This window comes from Scyliorhinus canicula, chromosome 1, assembly GCF_902713615.1.
Source record: "Scyliorhinus canicula chromosome 1, sScyCan1.1, whole genome shotgun sequence".
In the NCBI taxonomy this organism is placed as follows: domain Eukaryota; kingdom Metazoa; phylum Chordata; class Chondrichthyes; order Carcharhiniformes; family Scyliorhinidae; genus Scyliorhinus; species Scyliorhinus canicula.
The window spans coordinates 62,590,337-62,602,921 of NC_052146.1; the positions used below are offsets into that span (position 1 = coordinate 62,590,337).

The following is a 12,585-nucleotide window of genomic DNA, read 5'->3' on the forward strand; positions in this document are numbered from 1 at the left end:
TTCTTTCACTTTGCATCCTCTGAGTGCTCATAGCTCGATTCAGCATAAAGTGTCCTCCTACTCTACATGGTTCAATTCAAAAGAAATAACCCAAATTTCCTTCCGAAACCTTTCTGCTTATGCAAGGTCATAGGACCCTCATGGTACAAAAGGAGGCCATTCTGCCCATCAAGTCTAGGCCGGCCCTTTGAAAGAGGACTCTACCTACCTCTACACCCCCGCTCCATCCCTACAACCCTGTAACCTAACCTGCACATCTTTGGTAACTAAGTGGCAATTTAGCATGGCCAGTCCTCCTAACCTGCACATCTTTGGACTGTGGGAAGAAACCGGAGCACCCGCAGGAAACCCACGCAGACACGGGGAGAACATGCAAACTCTACACAGTCACCCGAGGCCGGAATTGAACCCGGGTCTCTGGCGCTGTGAGGCAGACATGTTGCAGTATAATCTACACCACCTTCTGACAGGCTCAAGGGTAGATCTGCTTTGGTGTTAACTACGTTGTCACTGTGCCGCCCACATTGGTCCCCTCCTCCTCTCTGACATTCTTTGTAACCGCTCCCTTTAACCTCGGTTTTCATCACCTGTTCTCCTATCTGTTTCTTTGGCTCAGTGTCAATTTGTATATGCTTAAGATCCTGGAAAGCGTCTTGAGATATTTTACCACACTAAAGATAGCTATACAAGTGTATATCGCTCAATATGAATATATCCACTTTGATTTTAAAACGGTGCTATGTCTTTTCGTCCGACGTCATTTCGTCCAACGACACTTCGTCCACGTCTTTTGGTCCAACGTCTTTTGGTCCAACGTCTTTTTGTCCGCCCGTCTTTTGGTCCAACGTCACTTCGTCCAATTATCCAATTACAAAAAGTTTAATTTAGTTTTTCAATGTTACTGCTCAAGGATCCTCTCCACCTATTTTGCCTCTTGATGTTGAGTTCTGCATTTGTGCTGCTTGATCTCCAGACATTATTAAGATAAGCTGCAGGATATTCACCCATGTATGCTCCAGCGTGATGAGAGCCATTGTATCTGATGGAATATTTGATCATTTCAGACCTGTAATGTCAGAACCCACTGCCAACCAGAGGTTTTAATCACTCGACGAAAATCGAGAAATAAATCTGCTTCTTTCAGAACTGCACTCATTAGAACATAGAACAGTACAGCACAGAACAGGCCCTTCATGTTGTGCCGAGCAATGATCACCCTACTTAAACCCACGTGACCCGTATACCCGTAACCCAACAATCCCCCCCCCATTAACCTTACACTACGGGCAATTTAGCATGGCCAATCCACCTAACCCGCACATCTTTGGACTGTGGGAGGAAACCGGAGCACCCGGAGGAAACCCACGCACACACGAGGAGGACGTGCAGACTCCACACAGACAGTGACCCAGCCGGGAATCGAACCTGGGACCCTGGAGCTGTGAAGCATTGATGCTAACCACCATGCTACCGTGAGGTCTAAATCCAATTAGACTCCCACTTATATCTGTGTCTGTCGGAATTGTAGAATATCAAATCATCTTGTCCTCTCCCCATTATTCTCTCTCGGGTACAGTTCTGGAAATCTAACTTTTAGGGAATTTCGGGAATTTACAATTTACATCAATTTTAAGTAATTTCGGGAATTTTAAGTAATTAGTAAACTTTTAGATTTTTTAACTGCACTTTTAGATTTTTTAACTTTTTAACTGCATTTTTCAACTTGCATTTTACTTGCATTTTATCAATTACTTGCATTTTAACAATTAAATTCACTTGCTGTATTGTACTTGCATTTTATCAATTAAATGGTTTTATACGGAGTTAATTTGTAATTGGATAATTGGACGAAGTGACGTTGGACCAAAAGACGGGCGGACAAAAAGACGTTGGACCAAAAGACGTGGACGAAGTGTCGTTGGACGAAGTGACGTCGGACGAAAAGACGCGACACGTTTTAAAACAACATGATACTTTTTCCATTTGTTGGCAGTAATGCAATGTACAGGAGCCCACATGTAGGGGTGCTCCATTCCCCCATCCCAGCCAGGAAAGGTTTGAGATTTACCATGGGATATTCCAATGATGCCATTAGTGTTTCCCTAAGGTCCTGGTACCTGTCACATTAGCGCAACTCACAGCTGAATTTATGCTTAGCCTGAGTTTTTAAACCAGGTGTTGTGACAGAGAGCAGGATTGGATTCAAAAATAAATAAATCATTGCACAGTTCCCAAAGCAGATATACCCTTGAGCCTGTCAGAAGGTGATGCAGATTATGCTGCAGCATATCTGACTGAGTGTTTCAAAGAGGCAGAAGATCTACTGCAAACTCAGCTGGTAATTAAAGAAAGGTTGCATATCCTCTCATTGACCCAACAGGACTAACTATATATGTTTCATTAGAATATAGTTATCATATAAACCCTTCTACAATGAAGCAGCTAGGCTACAATCACCATGGCTTTGCAGATTATGAGCAGCATAGGCCTATCGCTGTAATAAAGTAATGGCCATCTCAACATAACTACTTGCCTAGCCTAATGTTTACAATTTGTATTTTTGGCTGGCTCGAAGGAATTCAATGCCGAGTAGCACACGGGTGGAGCGAAGAAAGATGACAAACAATTGTTAAACCTACTCCTCCTGTGAGTTCTTGAAAAATATAGGGCAGGCATCTAACCCTCAGCAAGGACAGGACTTATGCCTGGTCCTCACTGTAATATATGGTACTGAAACGTTTGGCATCTTTGTCACCTTGGCATGGTCCCAGAATGCTGGCTCTGGTACTGCTGTAAGATTACAACCAGCACTTTGACTGTGAGAATAACCCCAGTTAAAGGTTGTGACACTTTAGCCAGCAGCAAACAGAGGGATGACCCAAAGTCTCTGGGCTCACTGGGCTAAATCGCTGGCTTTTAAAGCAGACCAAGGCAGGCCAGCAGCACGGTTCGATTCCCGTACCAGCCTCCCCGGACAGGCGCCGGAATGTGGCGACCAGGGGCTTTTCACAGTAACTTCACTGAAGCCTACTCGTGACAATAAGCGATTTTCATTTCATTTTCATTTCATTTAATGGTCCACACAAACCCTCCCAGTAGTGACACCACCAGAGTACCACCAGGGGACTGATGTTTTTTTCCCCCAAAAGGGAGCTGGTATTAATGCTGAATTTGTGTTCCTATGAAATGTTTGCTTTAAACTGGTAATTAAGCACAGCAGTCTCCAACAGGATTAGAGAATCATGCCAGAGAATATAAACCAGTTTATTCTGGGAGGAACTGGGAGTGACTTTGCTTTGCTGCCTTGGAAATAAATCTAGTTTAAGGCACAGGCTTGGCTTTAGGCTCATACTTCCACAATGTTCGGTTGTTGGAATTAGGAACTAGGCCAGCATGGGCAGGGAAAACCCCGTCAATGTTACCAATTTCACCAAACTTTCCGGCACCCTCCAGACTTCAGACAGATTGATGGAAATGGGATGGAGGGAATTTAAGATCAGTAATTTTGCATCTCACATGCCATAGAAAATTACCTTCAGTTTAAAAAAAAATCAATAATGACACAAAGCAGTAAATTTCCTCTGGTGACTAGAAACCCTCAAGCTGTCCATAACCCGTAAATGATCATAGATCATAGAATTTACACTGCAGAAGGAGGCCATTCGGCCCATCGTGTCTGCACTGGCTCTTGGAAAGAGCACCCTACCCAGGCCCACACCTCCACCCTATCCCCATAACCCAGTAACCCCACCCAACACTAAGGGCAATTTTGGATACTAAGGGCAGTTTATCATGGCCAATCCACCCAACCTGCACATCTTTGGACTGTGGGAGGAAACTGGAGCACCCGGAGGAAACCCACGCAGACACGGGGAGAACGTGCAGCCTCCACACAGACAGTGACCCAAGCCGGGAATCGAACTTGGGACCCTGGGGCTGTGAAGTGATTGTGCTAACCACTAGGCTACCGTGCTGCCCAAAGGTAACCTTCCCCAGCCCTGCACCTTAAAGCTTCAGCACCTGCCAAGAAATATAGAAGCATAACTGCTTCATGTAATTGACATTAGGCGGGGTTCTCCGACCTGCAGAGTGGAGAATCGCCGCCGGCGTGGTTGCCGCGGCACCGGTCGCGGGTCGCTCTGTGCGGCCCGGCCCAACGATTCTCCGGCCCAAATGGGCCGAGCGGCCGTAAGAAAAGAGCCGAGTCCCGCTGGTGCCGTTCTAACCTGCTCTGAGCCAGCGGGACCTCAGCATGTAAGGGTCGGGTGGTGGCCTTTGGGGGATCCGACCCTGGGGGGGCCTCTGATGTGGCCTGGCTCGCGATCAAGGCCACCGATCGGCGGGCCGGCCTCTGTGGCTTGGGGCCTCCTTTCCTACGCGCCGGCCCCTGTAGCCCTGCGCCATGTTGCGCCGGGGCTGGCGCGTTGAAGGAGGCCACTGCGCATGCGCGCATTGGCACCGGTGCCACTGCGCATGTCCTCGTTGGCGCCTCGCAACTGCTCATGTGCGGATCCCACGGCGCACAGGTCGCGCAGGGATCCGCAGCTCCAGCGCCATGCTGGCCCCTGGAGGGGCCTGAATTAGTTGTGGGAGCGGCCCGTTCATGTCGTCGTAAAACGCGATGGCATTTACGACGGCGTGGAAACGCTGCCGCGGGGTTGGAGAATCCCGCCCCCTATGTCTGTTCATGGAAAGACATTTTGTACGCACACCTGCATTTTCACCCACATTAGTGAATGCAAACAAACATACAGAGCTGTACCTAACCAACATTGCTGAGATTGTGGTCACCAAAAGCCTGCTGTCCAAAGCTTTAAACAAATAATCTATTGTTTCAAGACGGTTGAGGGAAATTTTGCAAGGCAGTCATATTCGTTGGAAAAATCAAGGTAGTCGCAGCTCTGAAGGAGAGTCATAGGGACTCAAAATGTTAATTGTGCTTCTCTCTCCACGGATGCTGCCAGGTTTTTCCAGCATTTTCCGTTTTAATTTGCTTCAATGTAGTGACCCCGATCTCTTCTACAATGTACATTATAAGCGAGGCTGAATACAGAGCAACGGTTGGCAAAATATCCCTTTCTGTGTTTCCAATTTCAGTCCAAGCATGATGCTGTTCATTTTAAAATTCTGCCCATGTATTAAATACTGGTTTTATTTTGAGGGAGTCCTGAGTTGCTTTTGTTTAGGCAGCACAAAATGGCTACTGCATTTACCCAGTCACAAATAGCACCTGGGTGAGGTAACAGTGAGCTTGCAGCAACCTAAGAACTAAATGTCTGCTGCATATTGCCGTTTGCTCAAGTGTGTAAAGCTGCAACCACAGGTCACTTTTTGTAAAAGGAGAAATGCAAGGTGAAGCCCAAGACCCTGACACCGCCATATCTGTGTAGAAACCTCCAGCACAGAACACTGGACCATCTCATCACTCAGGCCAAGTAAAAACTAATCAATTACCATCCCAATTGGTGTATTTACATAATGCCTTGAACAGAGCAAGTTCTCCCAAGGCACTTCACAGGAGCATGATTGGATAGAGACGCGGTAGGCATGGAGATAGCAATATAGGAAGAAAATACTGCAGCTGCTGAAATCAAAGCAGAAAATGCCGGAAATATTCAGCCAGTGAGGCAGCATCTGTCAGGATATAAGCGCCGGTATCTAAAAGCTTAGTCACCGAGATAGGTTTTAACAAGCATCTTAAAAGAAAGATGGAGGCAGGGAGGTTGACGGAGGGAACTCCAGGTGGGAATTAGGGAAGGCCTACCAGCTCAAGGAAATCAGGCTGTACAACAGGCCAAAGTTAGACATTAGCTTTATAATATAGAATATAGAGGTATCCAAAGTTTGATTACCCACTTCAGGCACTCAGGCCTTCACAATGTGGATGAGTGCAGCCCAGTGCTAAAATGGCCGAAAAAAACAATACGATTGTATAGTTCCTGGTATAATGGGCGGGATTTTCCAGTCGGGCCTGGCCCGAAGCTGGAAATTCCCGCTCGAGGTCAATGGACTTTTAAATGGTCCGCCACATTTTCCGTTCTGCTGGCGACTGTCCTGGGCGGGATCGGAAAATCTACCCCAATGCGTTACGTAAGGACCAAGGTTTTCCTTTTCTTTAGTCCGAGATCACCTATGCCACAGCTCTCTGGGTGAAATAGTTCAGACTGATTTATATCAAACTTTCTGGTTCTTGAGTTCCTGATGTTTGAACCCTTCGGCATAGTGAATAATCTTGCCATCTAAATGTATTTCTTGTTTTTTTACTCTTTCTAAACACAAAACTGATTCTGTTCAATCTATCAAGTCTCTTAAAGACTTGAAAGCTATGACAATTTTCAATCATTGTATAGTTGCTCAGTGTTTTTGAAAGATTTTGGAGATTGCAACATTAGTTCCATCCGTTGAGTCTCAGTGAAGAATGGTGAGTTGGATTTTCTGGTCCTCCCACCCTTGCACGCAGCGTCTTTTCCGATGGTAGAGGTGGCTCAATGTGATGATCGGAATACCTTGCCCCTTTAAGAGGCTTGTGATGATCGGAATACATTGCCCCTTTAAGAGGCTTGGAACCCTGGGGGACTCCGCCTCTGGCTACGCCCCCTGGGAAACAGTACTTAAGATGAGACTCCATTTTGCGAGCACACTTCTCATGGAGGCTGTCATTGTTCACTGCTTATTAAAGCCTTTGATTACTGACCTAACTTTCGTGTCGTAATTGAGAGTGCCTCAATTTAATAAGCAGTGCACATCAAGATGGACAGCGGTCTGAAACCAGAGAGACTCAGCCTGGAAGGCAGGACGCCTGAAGCCTCGGAAATCTTTAAACATTGGCTCCGGTGTTTTGAGGATTATTTGGACTCCTCACCGTCTGATGTCGACAGCGCTCGCAAGCTGCGCTTCCTACATGGCCGGGTGAGCCACCGAATCTCTGCCATGATTGAAACCGCTACGACCTATGAGGCGGCGATCGAAATATTGAAGAAACGCCTCATAAAGACTACCAATGAGGTACATGCCAGGCATTTGCTCTCGACCTGCAGCCAGCGCTCCAGAGAAATGCTGGACGAGTTCGTGGAAAGACTCACCGCGCTCGCGAGGAACTGCGACCACAAAGCAGTGACGGCTGAAGAACACAGGGACTTACACATCCGCGATGCCCTTGTGTCTGGCATCAGGTCATCGTACATCCGGCAGCGGCTCCTAGAAGACGGGGCGAAGGATCTCCAAGGCACGGTAACGCTCAGCTTTTCTCTCGAAACGGCCCACCGTAACCTCCGTACGTACTCCGCGGACCTTACGAATCCCTCTCGATCCCCTCCAGACTCGGCCACGCTACAGGCCTGTGCCACGCGTCGATCCACTCACTCCGGGGGCTCCCCATGCTATTTCTGTGGGCAAGGCCAGCACCCATGTCAGCGTTGTCCGGCCCGATCCGCGACCTGCAACGACTGCGGGAAGAAAGGGCACTTCGCGAAAGTCTGCCTGGCTGGGCCCAAAGGCCACAAACAAAAGTCTCACCGGGCCCAGAAATCAAGCTCCCGGCCTCACAGACCCCGCAACGCGGCTGCACTGCGGCCAGACACGCCCACTTCTGACGCGTCATCGACCTCGTGCGAGTCATGGGAGTGGCCATCTTGGCGGCGGCCATCTTCGAAACCCGACACGTGCGACCGGCGGCCATCTTGTGACTCCAGGCGGCCATTTTGTGAGTCCGACTCTGACGGCCCGCACCTAGGAGCGATCACGCTTGATCAATCACGGCCGAAACACCTGCGAAACTCGATGATGCGGGTGCGAATCAATGGCCAAGACACTCCCTGCCTGTTCGACTCCGGGAGCACGGAGAGCTTTATCCACCCAGACACGGTAAGGCGCTGCTCCCTGCGCACCCATCCCGCCTCCCAAACTATCGCCCTCGCCTCAGGGTCCCATTTGGTTCAAATCACGGGGTATTGTGTCGCTGACCTCACAATTCAAGGCGCGAAATACTCCCGTTTTAAACTGTACATTTTTCCTCAACTCTGCGCCCCCCTGCTGCTTGGCCTCGACTTTCAGTGCAGCCACCGGAGCCTGACACTGAAGTTCGGCGGACCCCTGCCCCCACTCACAGTCTGCAGCCTGGCGACACTCAAAGTTGCACCACCCCGCCTCTTCGCGAACCTCACTCCCGACTGTAAGCCCATCGCCACCAAGAGTCGCCGGTACAGTACCCAAGACTTGACTTTCATCAAGTCGGAGGTTCAGCGGCTACTAAAAGAGGGGGTCATAGAGGCCAGCAACAGCCCTTGGAGGGCCCAGGTATTAGTAGTCCGCTCCGGGGAAAAGCAACGCATGGTTGTGGATTATAGCCAGACAATAAACCGCTTCACACAACTCGATGCGTACCCACTTCCCCGAATAGCTGAAATGGTGACCCAAATTGCCCAGTATCGGGTATTCTCCACGGTTGACCTCAAATCGGCCTACCACCACCTCACTATTCGCTCAGAGGACCGCCCCCACACGGCTTTTGAAGCAGCCGGTCGGCTGTTTCACTTCCTCAGGGTACCCTTTGGTGTTACAAACGGAGTCTCCGTTTTCCAGAGGGCGATGGATCAAATGGTGGACCAGTACGGCTTACGGGCGACCTTCCCGTACTTGGACAACGTCACCATCTGCGGCCATGACCAGCAGGACCACGACGCAAACCTGAGGAAGTTCCTCCAGACTGCCCGGGCCCTCAACCTCACCTACAACAAAGAGAAATGCGTGTTCCACACAACCCGGCTCGCCATCCTCGGCTACGTCGTGGAGAACGGGGTCCTAGGCCCGGACCCCGACCGCATGCGTCCCCTTAAGGAACTCCCCCTCCCCCGTAGCCTCAAGGCACTCAAACGGTGCTTGGGGCTTTTCTCCTATTACGCCCAGTGGGTCCCCAGATATGGGGATAAAGCCCGGCCACTCATTAAGACCACGGTTTTTCCTCTGACGGATGAGGCCCAGTCGGCTTTCAACCGTATCAAGGCCGGCATCATCAAGGCCGCCATGCACGCGGTGGACGAAGCCATCCCCTTTCAAATAGAAAGCTATGCATCAGACGTCGCCCTGGCTGCTACCCTCAACCAAGCGGGCAGACCAGTAGCGTTCTTCTCCCAGAAATTCGACACTCTGCAGTCGAGAAGGAGGCACAAGCCATAGTGGAGGCCGTGCGGCACTGGAGGCACTACCTAGCCGGTAGGAGGTTCATCCTCATCACCGACCAACGGTCGGTCGCCTTTATGTTCGATAACGCACAACGGGGCAAAATAAAGAACGACAAGATTCTGAGGTGGAGAATAGAGCTCTCCACCTATACGTACGATATTAAATATCGCCCGGGGAAGCTCAACGAGTCCCCAGATGCCCTGTCTCGCGGCACGTGCGCCAACGCGCAATTGGACCGCCTGAGAGCCATCCACGATGACCTCTGCCACCCGGGAGTCACCCGGCTTGCCCACTTCATCAAGTCCCGCAACCTGCCCTACTCCACAGGGGAGGTCAAGACCATGACTAAGGCATGCCAGATCTGTGCAGAATGCAAACCGCAGTTCTATCGACCAGACAAGGCCCGCCTGATAAAAGCCTCTGGGCCCTTTGAGCGACTAAGCGTGGACTTCAAAGGGCCTCTCCCGTCCAACAACCGCAACATCTATTTCCTCACCGTCATCGATTAATTCTCCCGCTTCCCTTTTGCTGTCCCCTGCCCCGATACTACCTCGGCCTCCGTGATCAAGGCACTGCGCAGCATCTTCGCTCTGTTTGGTACCCCCGCTTATATCCACAGCGACCGGGGTACATCATTCATGAGTGATGAGCTGCGTCAGTACCTGCTCAGCAAGGGCATCGCCTCGAGCAGAACGACGAGCTATAACCCGCGGGGAAACGGGCAAGTGGAGAGGGAGAACACGACAGTTTGGACGGCTGTCCTCCTAGCCCTACGGTCAAGGAGTCTCCCTATCGCCCGTTGGCAGGAGGTCCTACCCGATGCCCTGCACTCCATTAGGTTGCTCCTCTGTACGGCTACGAACGAGACCCCTCACAATCGTTTGTTTGTCTTCCCCAGGAAGTCCACCTCTGGGGTCTCGCTTCCACCCTGGCTGACGACTCCAGGTCCAATCCTACTCCGGAGGCATGTGAGGAGCCATAAAACGGATGCAATAGTCGAGAGGGTCCACCTGCTGCACGCAAACCCTCAATACGCCTACGTCAAGCACCCCGATGGCAGGCAGGATACTGTATCCCTGCGAGACCTGGCACCCGCTGGCTCTCCCACCGACCCCACCGACCCTCCCACCGACCCCCCCCTTCTACCGATGCTCCCGGCCCTACACTGAACGCCGACTTCGACAGCGCCCCCTCCATAGCGCCCCCTGCCCCCCAGCCGACACCGACCATCCTAATCACTCCTGATACCCCCCCTCTCCAAGGCGGACAAAGCTTCAGTCAACCGTGCTCCCGGATAGACCACCATCGGAACCGACCGCATCCACGGCGCCACCACCGGAGCGGCGAAAGTCAGCACGGACTATCAGACCACCACAAAGACTGAACTTATAATTTAAAAACACTTCATCACCGACAGACTATGTTTTTTTTTAAACAGAGGGTGAATGTGATGATCGGAATACCTTGCCCCTTTAAGAGGCTTGTGATGATCGGAATACATTGCCCCTTTAAGAGGCTTGGAACCCTGGGGGACTCCGCCTCTGGCTACGCCCCCTGGGAAACAGTACTTAAGATGAGACTCCATTTTGCGAGCACACTTCTCATGGAGGCTGCCATTGTTCACTGCTTATTAAAGCCTTTGATTACTGACCTAACTTTCGTGTCGTAATTGAGAGTGCCTCACTCACCATTGCTGCTCGTCTCTCCCTCCGCCAGTGAACTGGCCATAGAGGGTTCCGACGGGAAGAGCTAGAAGATTCAGCCCAGAAGATTCACAGGATCTCCCCACTTCTCTGGGGTACACTGTACCACATTTAACCAAATATTGGACTCTACCTGTGGTTATGGCTGGGCTTGAGGAAACTCGATGTATATGTTGAATGGAACCATCCAGATTCTGCAAAGGTATCTGTTGCAAGGATGTATGGATCTGGTTTTCTGACTGGCTCTCCGAATTTAGTGTCAGAATCTGAAATGGAAACAATAAGTGAGCATTAGTACATGTACTCGCTATCTCCACTTCTATCAGCTTCATTTCCTGTGACTGTTCTCCTAAGTGGCTAAGAGGAGGATTAATGGTGTTCAAAATTTCGAGGGGTTTTGATAGAGTAGATAGGAAGATGGGTTTACACTGGTAAGGAGGGTCAGTAACATGAAGTAACAGATATAAGATAATTGCCAAAAGAACAGGAGGGAAATGAGTCAATATTTTTTAATGCAATAAGTTCTTATGATATGAAATCTCCACCTGAAAGGGTGGTGGAAGTAAATTCAATAGTAACTTTCAAAGGGTTATACTCTTGAAAAGGAAATATTTGCAGGGAAATAGAGAGAGAGAGCACGGGATTGGATAGCACTCACCGTGAAGTCCCAGTGCACAGCTGACAGGAAAGGAGGATACTTGTAAGTCTAATAAATCATTTCTACTGGGCCGTCCCAAGTTTTTTGGTCCCATTGTTTTGTATATTAGTTGTACTATTTGCATGTTCAATTCTATTAAGGCAGTGGGCATTAATTGGGGACACGAGCGGCTACCAACACGGAGCATTTGATCAGGAATGCCTATGTCGGAGAACATAGGGACCGAGGAACTGAAACTTAAGTGGGAAGAGGAGCTTGGTGGGAAGTTGGAGGGAGGCGTATGGGCAGACGCTCTGAGGAGGGTAAATGCAACCGCAACATGTGCCAGGCTCGGCCTGATTCAGTTCAAGGTGGTTCACCGGGCCCACATGACGGTGGCCCGGATGAGCAAATTCTTTGGGCTGGAAGACAAGTGTGCTAGATGTGGGGGAGGGCCAGCGAACCATGTCCACATGTTCTGGGCGTGTTCAAAACTCAGGGGATACTGGCAGGGATTTGCGGACGTCATATCCCGGGTACTGTAAACAAGGGTGGCGATGAGTCCAGAGGTGGCGATTTGTGGGGTGTCGGAAGACCCGGGAGTCCAGGAGGGGAAAGAGGCCGACGTTGTGGCCTTTGCTTCCCTGATAGCCCGGCGACGAATACTGTTGGCCTGGAGGGACTCAAAGTCCCCAAAGACCGAAGTATAGCTGTTGGACATGGCAAGCTTTCTCGGCTTGGAAAAAATCAACTCCGCCTTACGAGGATCGCTATCGGGGGAACTAATCGTCGGGGGGGAGGTAGAATAGTGTAGAGTGGGGGGGAAGAATAGGCGGGTCTATTTGCGAGAGTGGTACTGTTATTTGCACTATGTTTTTTGTAATTGGTATCTGCACACTAATGTATATTGTTACTGTTTACAATGCCAACAATATCTCAATAAAATTGTCTGTTTAAAAAAAAAAGGAATGCCTATGTCGCAGGCATGAAATCCAACTACACCTGCCAGCAATTGCAAGAAGGGGGTACACTCGGCCTCCCAGAGACAGTGCAGCTGGAGGTGGC

At 50.0% G+C, this 12,585-nt stretch overlaps 1 protein-coding gene across 3 annotated transcripts in view; it reads right to left on the minus strand.

Annotated features, from left to right (window-relative positions):
• The window catches only part of hnf1a (HNF1 homeobox a), a 272,346-nt gene that overhangs the window by 14,807 nt on the left and 244,954 nt on the right, over positions 1 to 12,585 (minus strand). For all 3 annotated transcript variants that reach the window (XM_038791553.1, XM_038791567.1, XM_038791560.1), the window contains exon 9: positions 11,017 to 11,149. In XM_038791553.1, the coding sequence (XP_038647481.1) occupies positions 11,017 to 11,149 (133 nt within the window). The remainder of the gene's footprint in view (positions 1 to 11,016; positions 11,150 to 12,585) is intronic.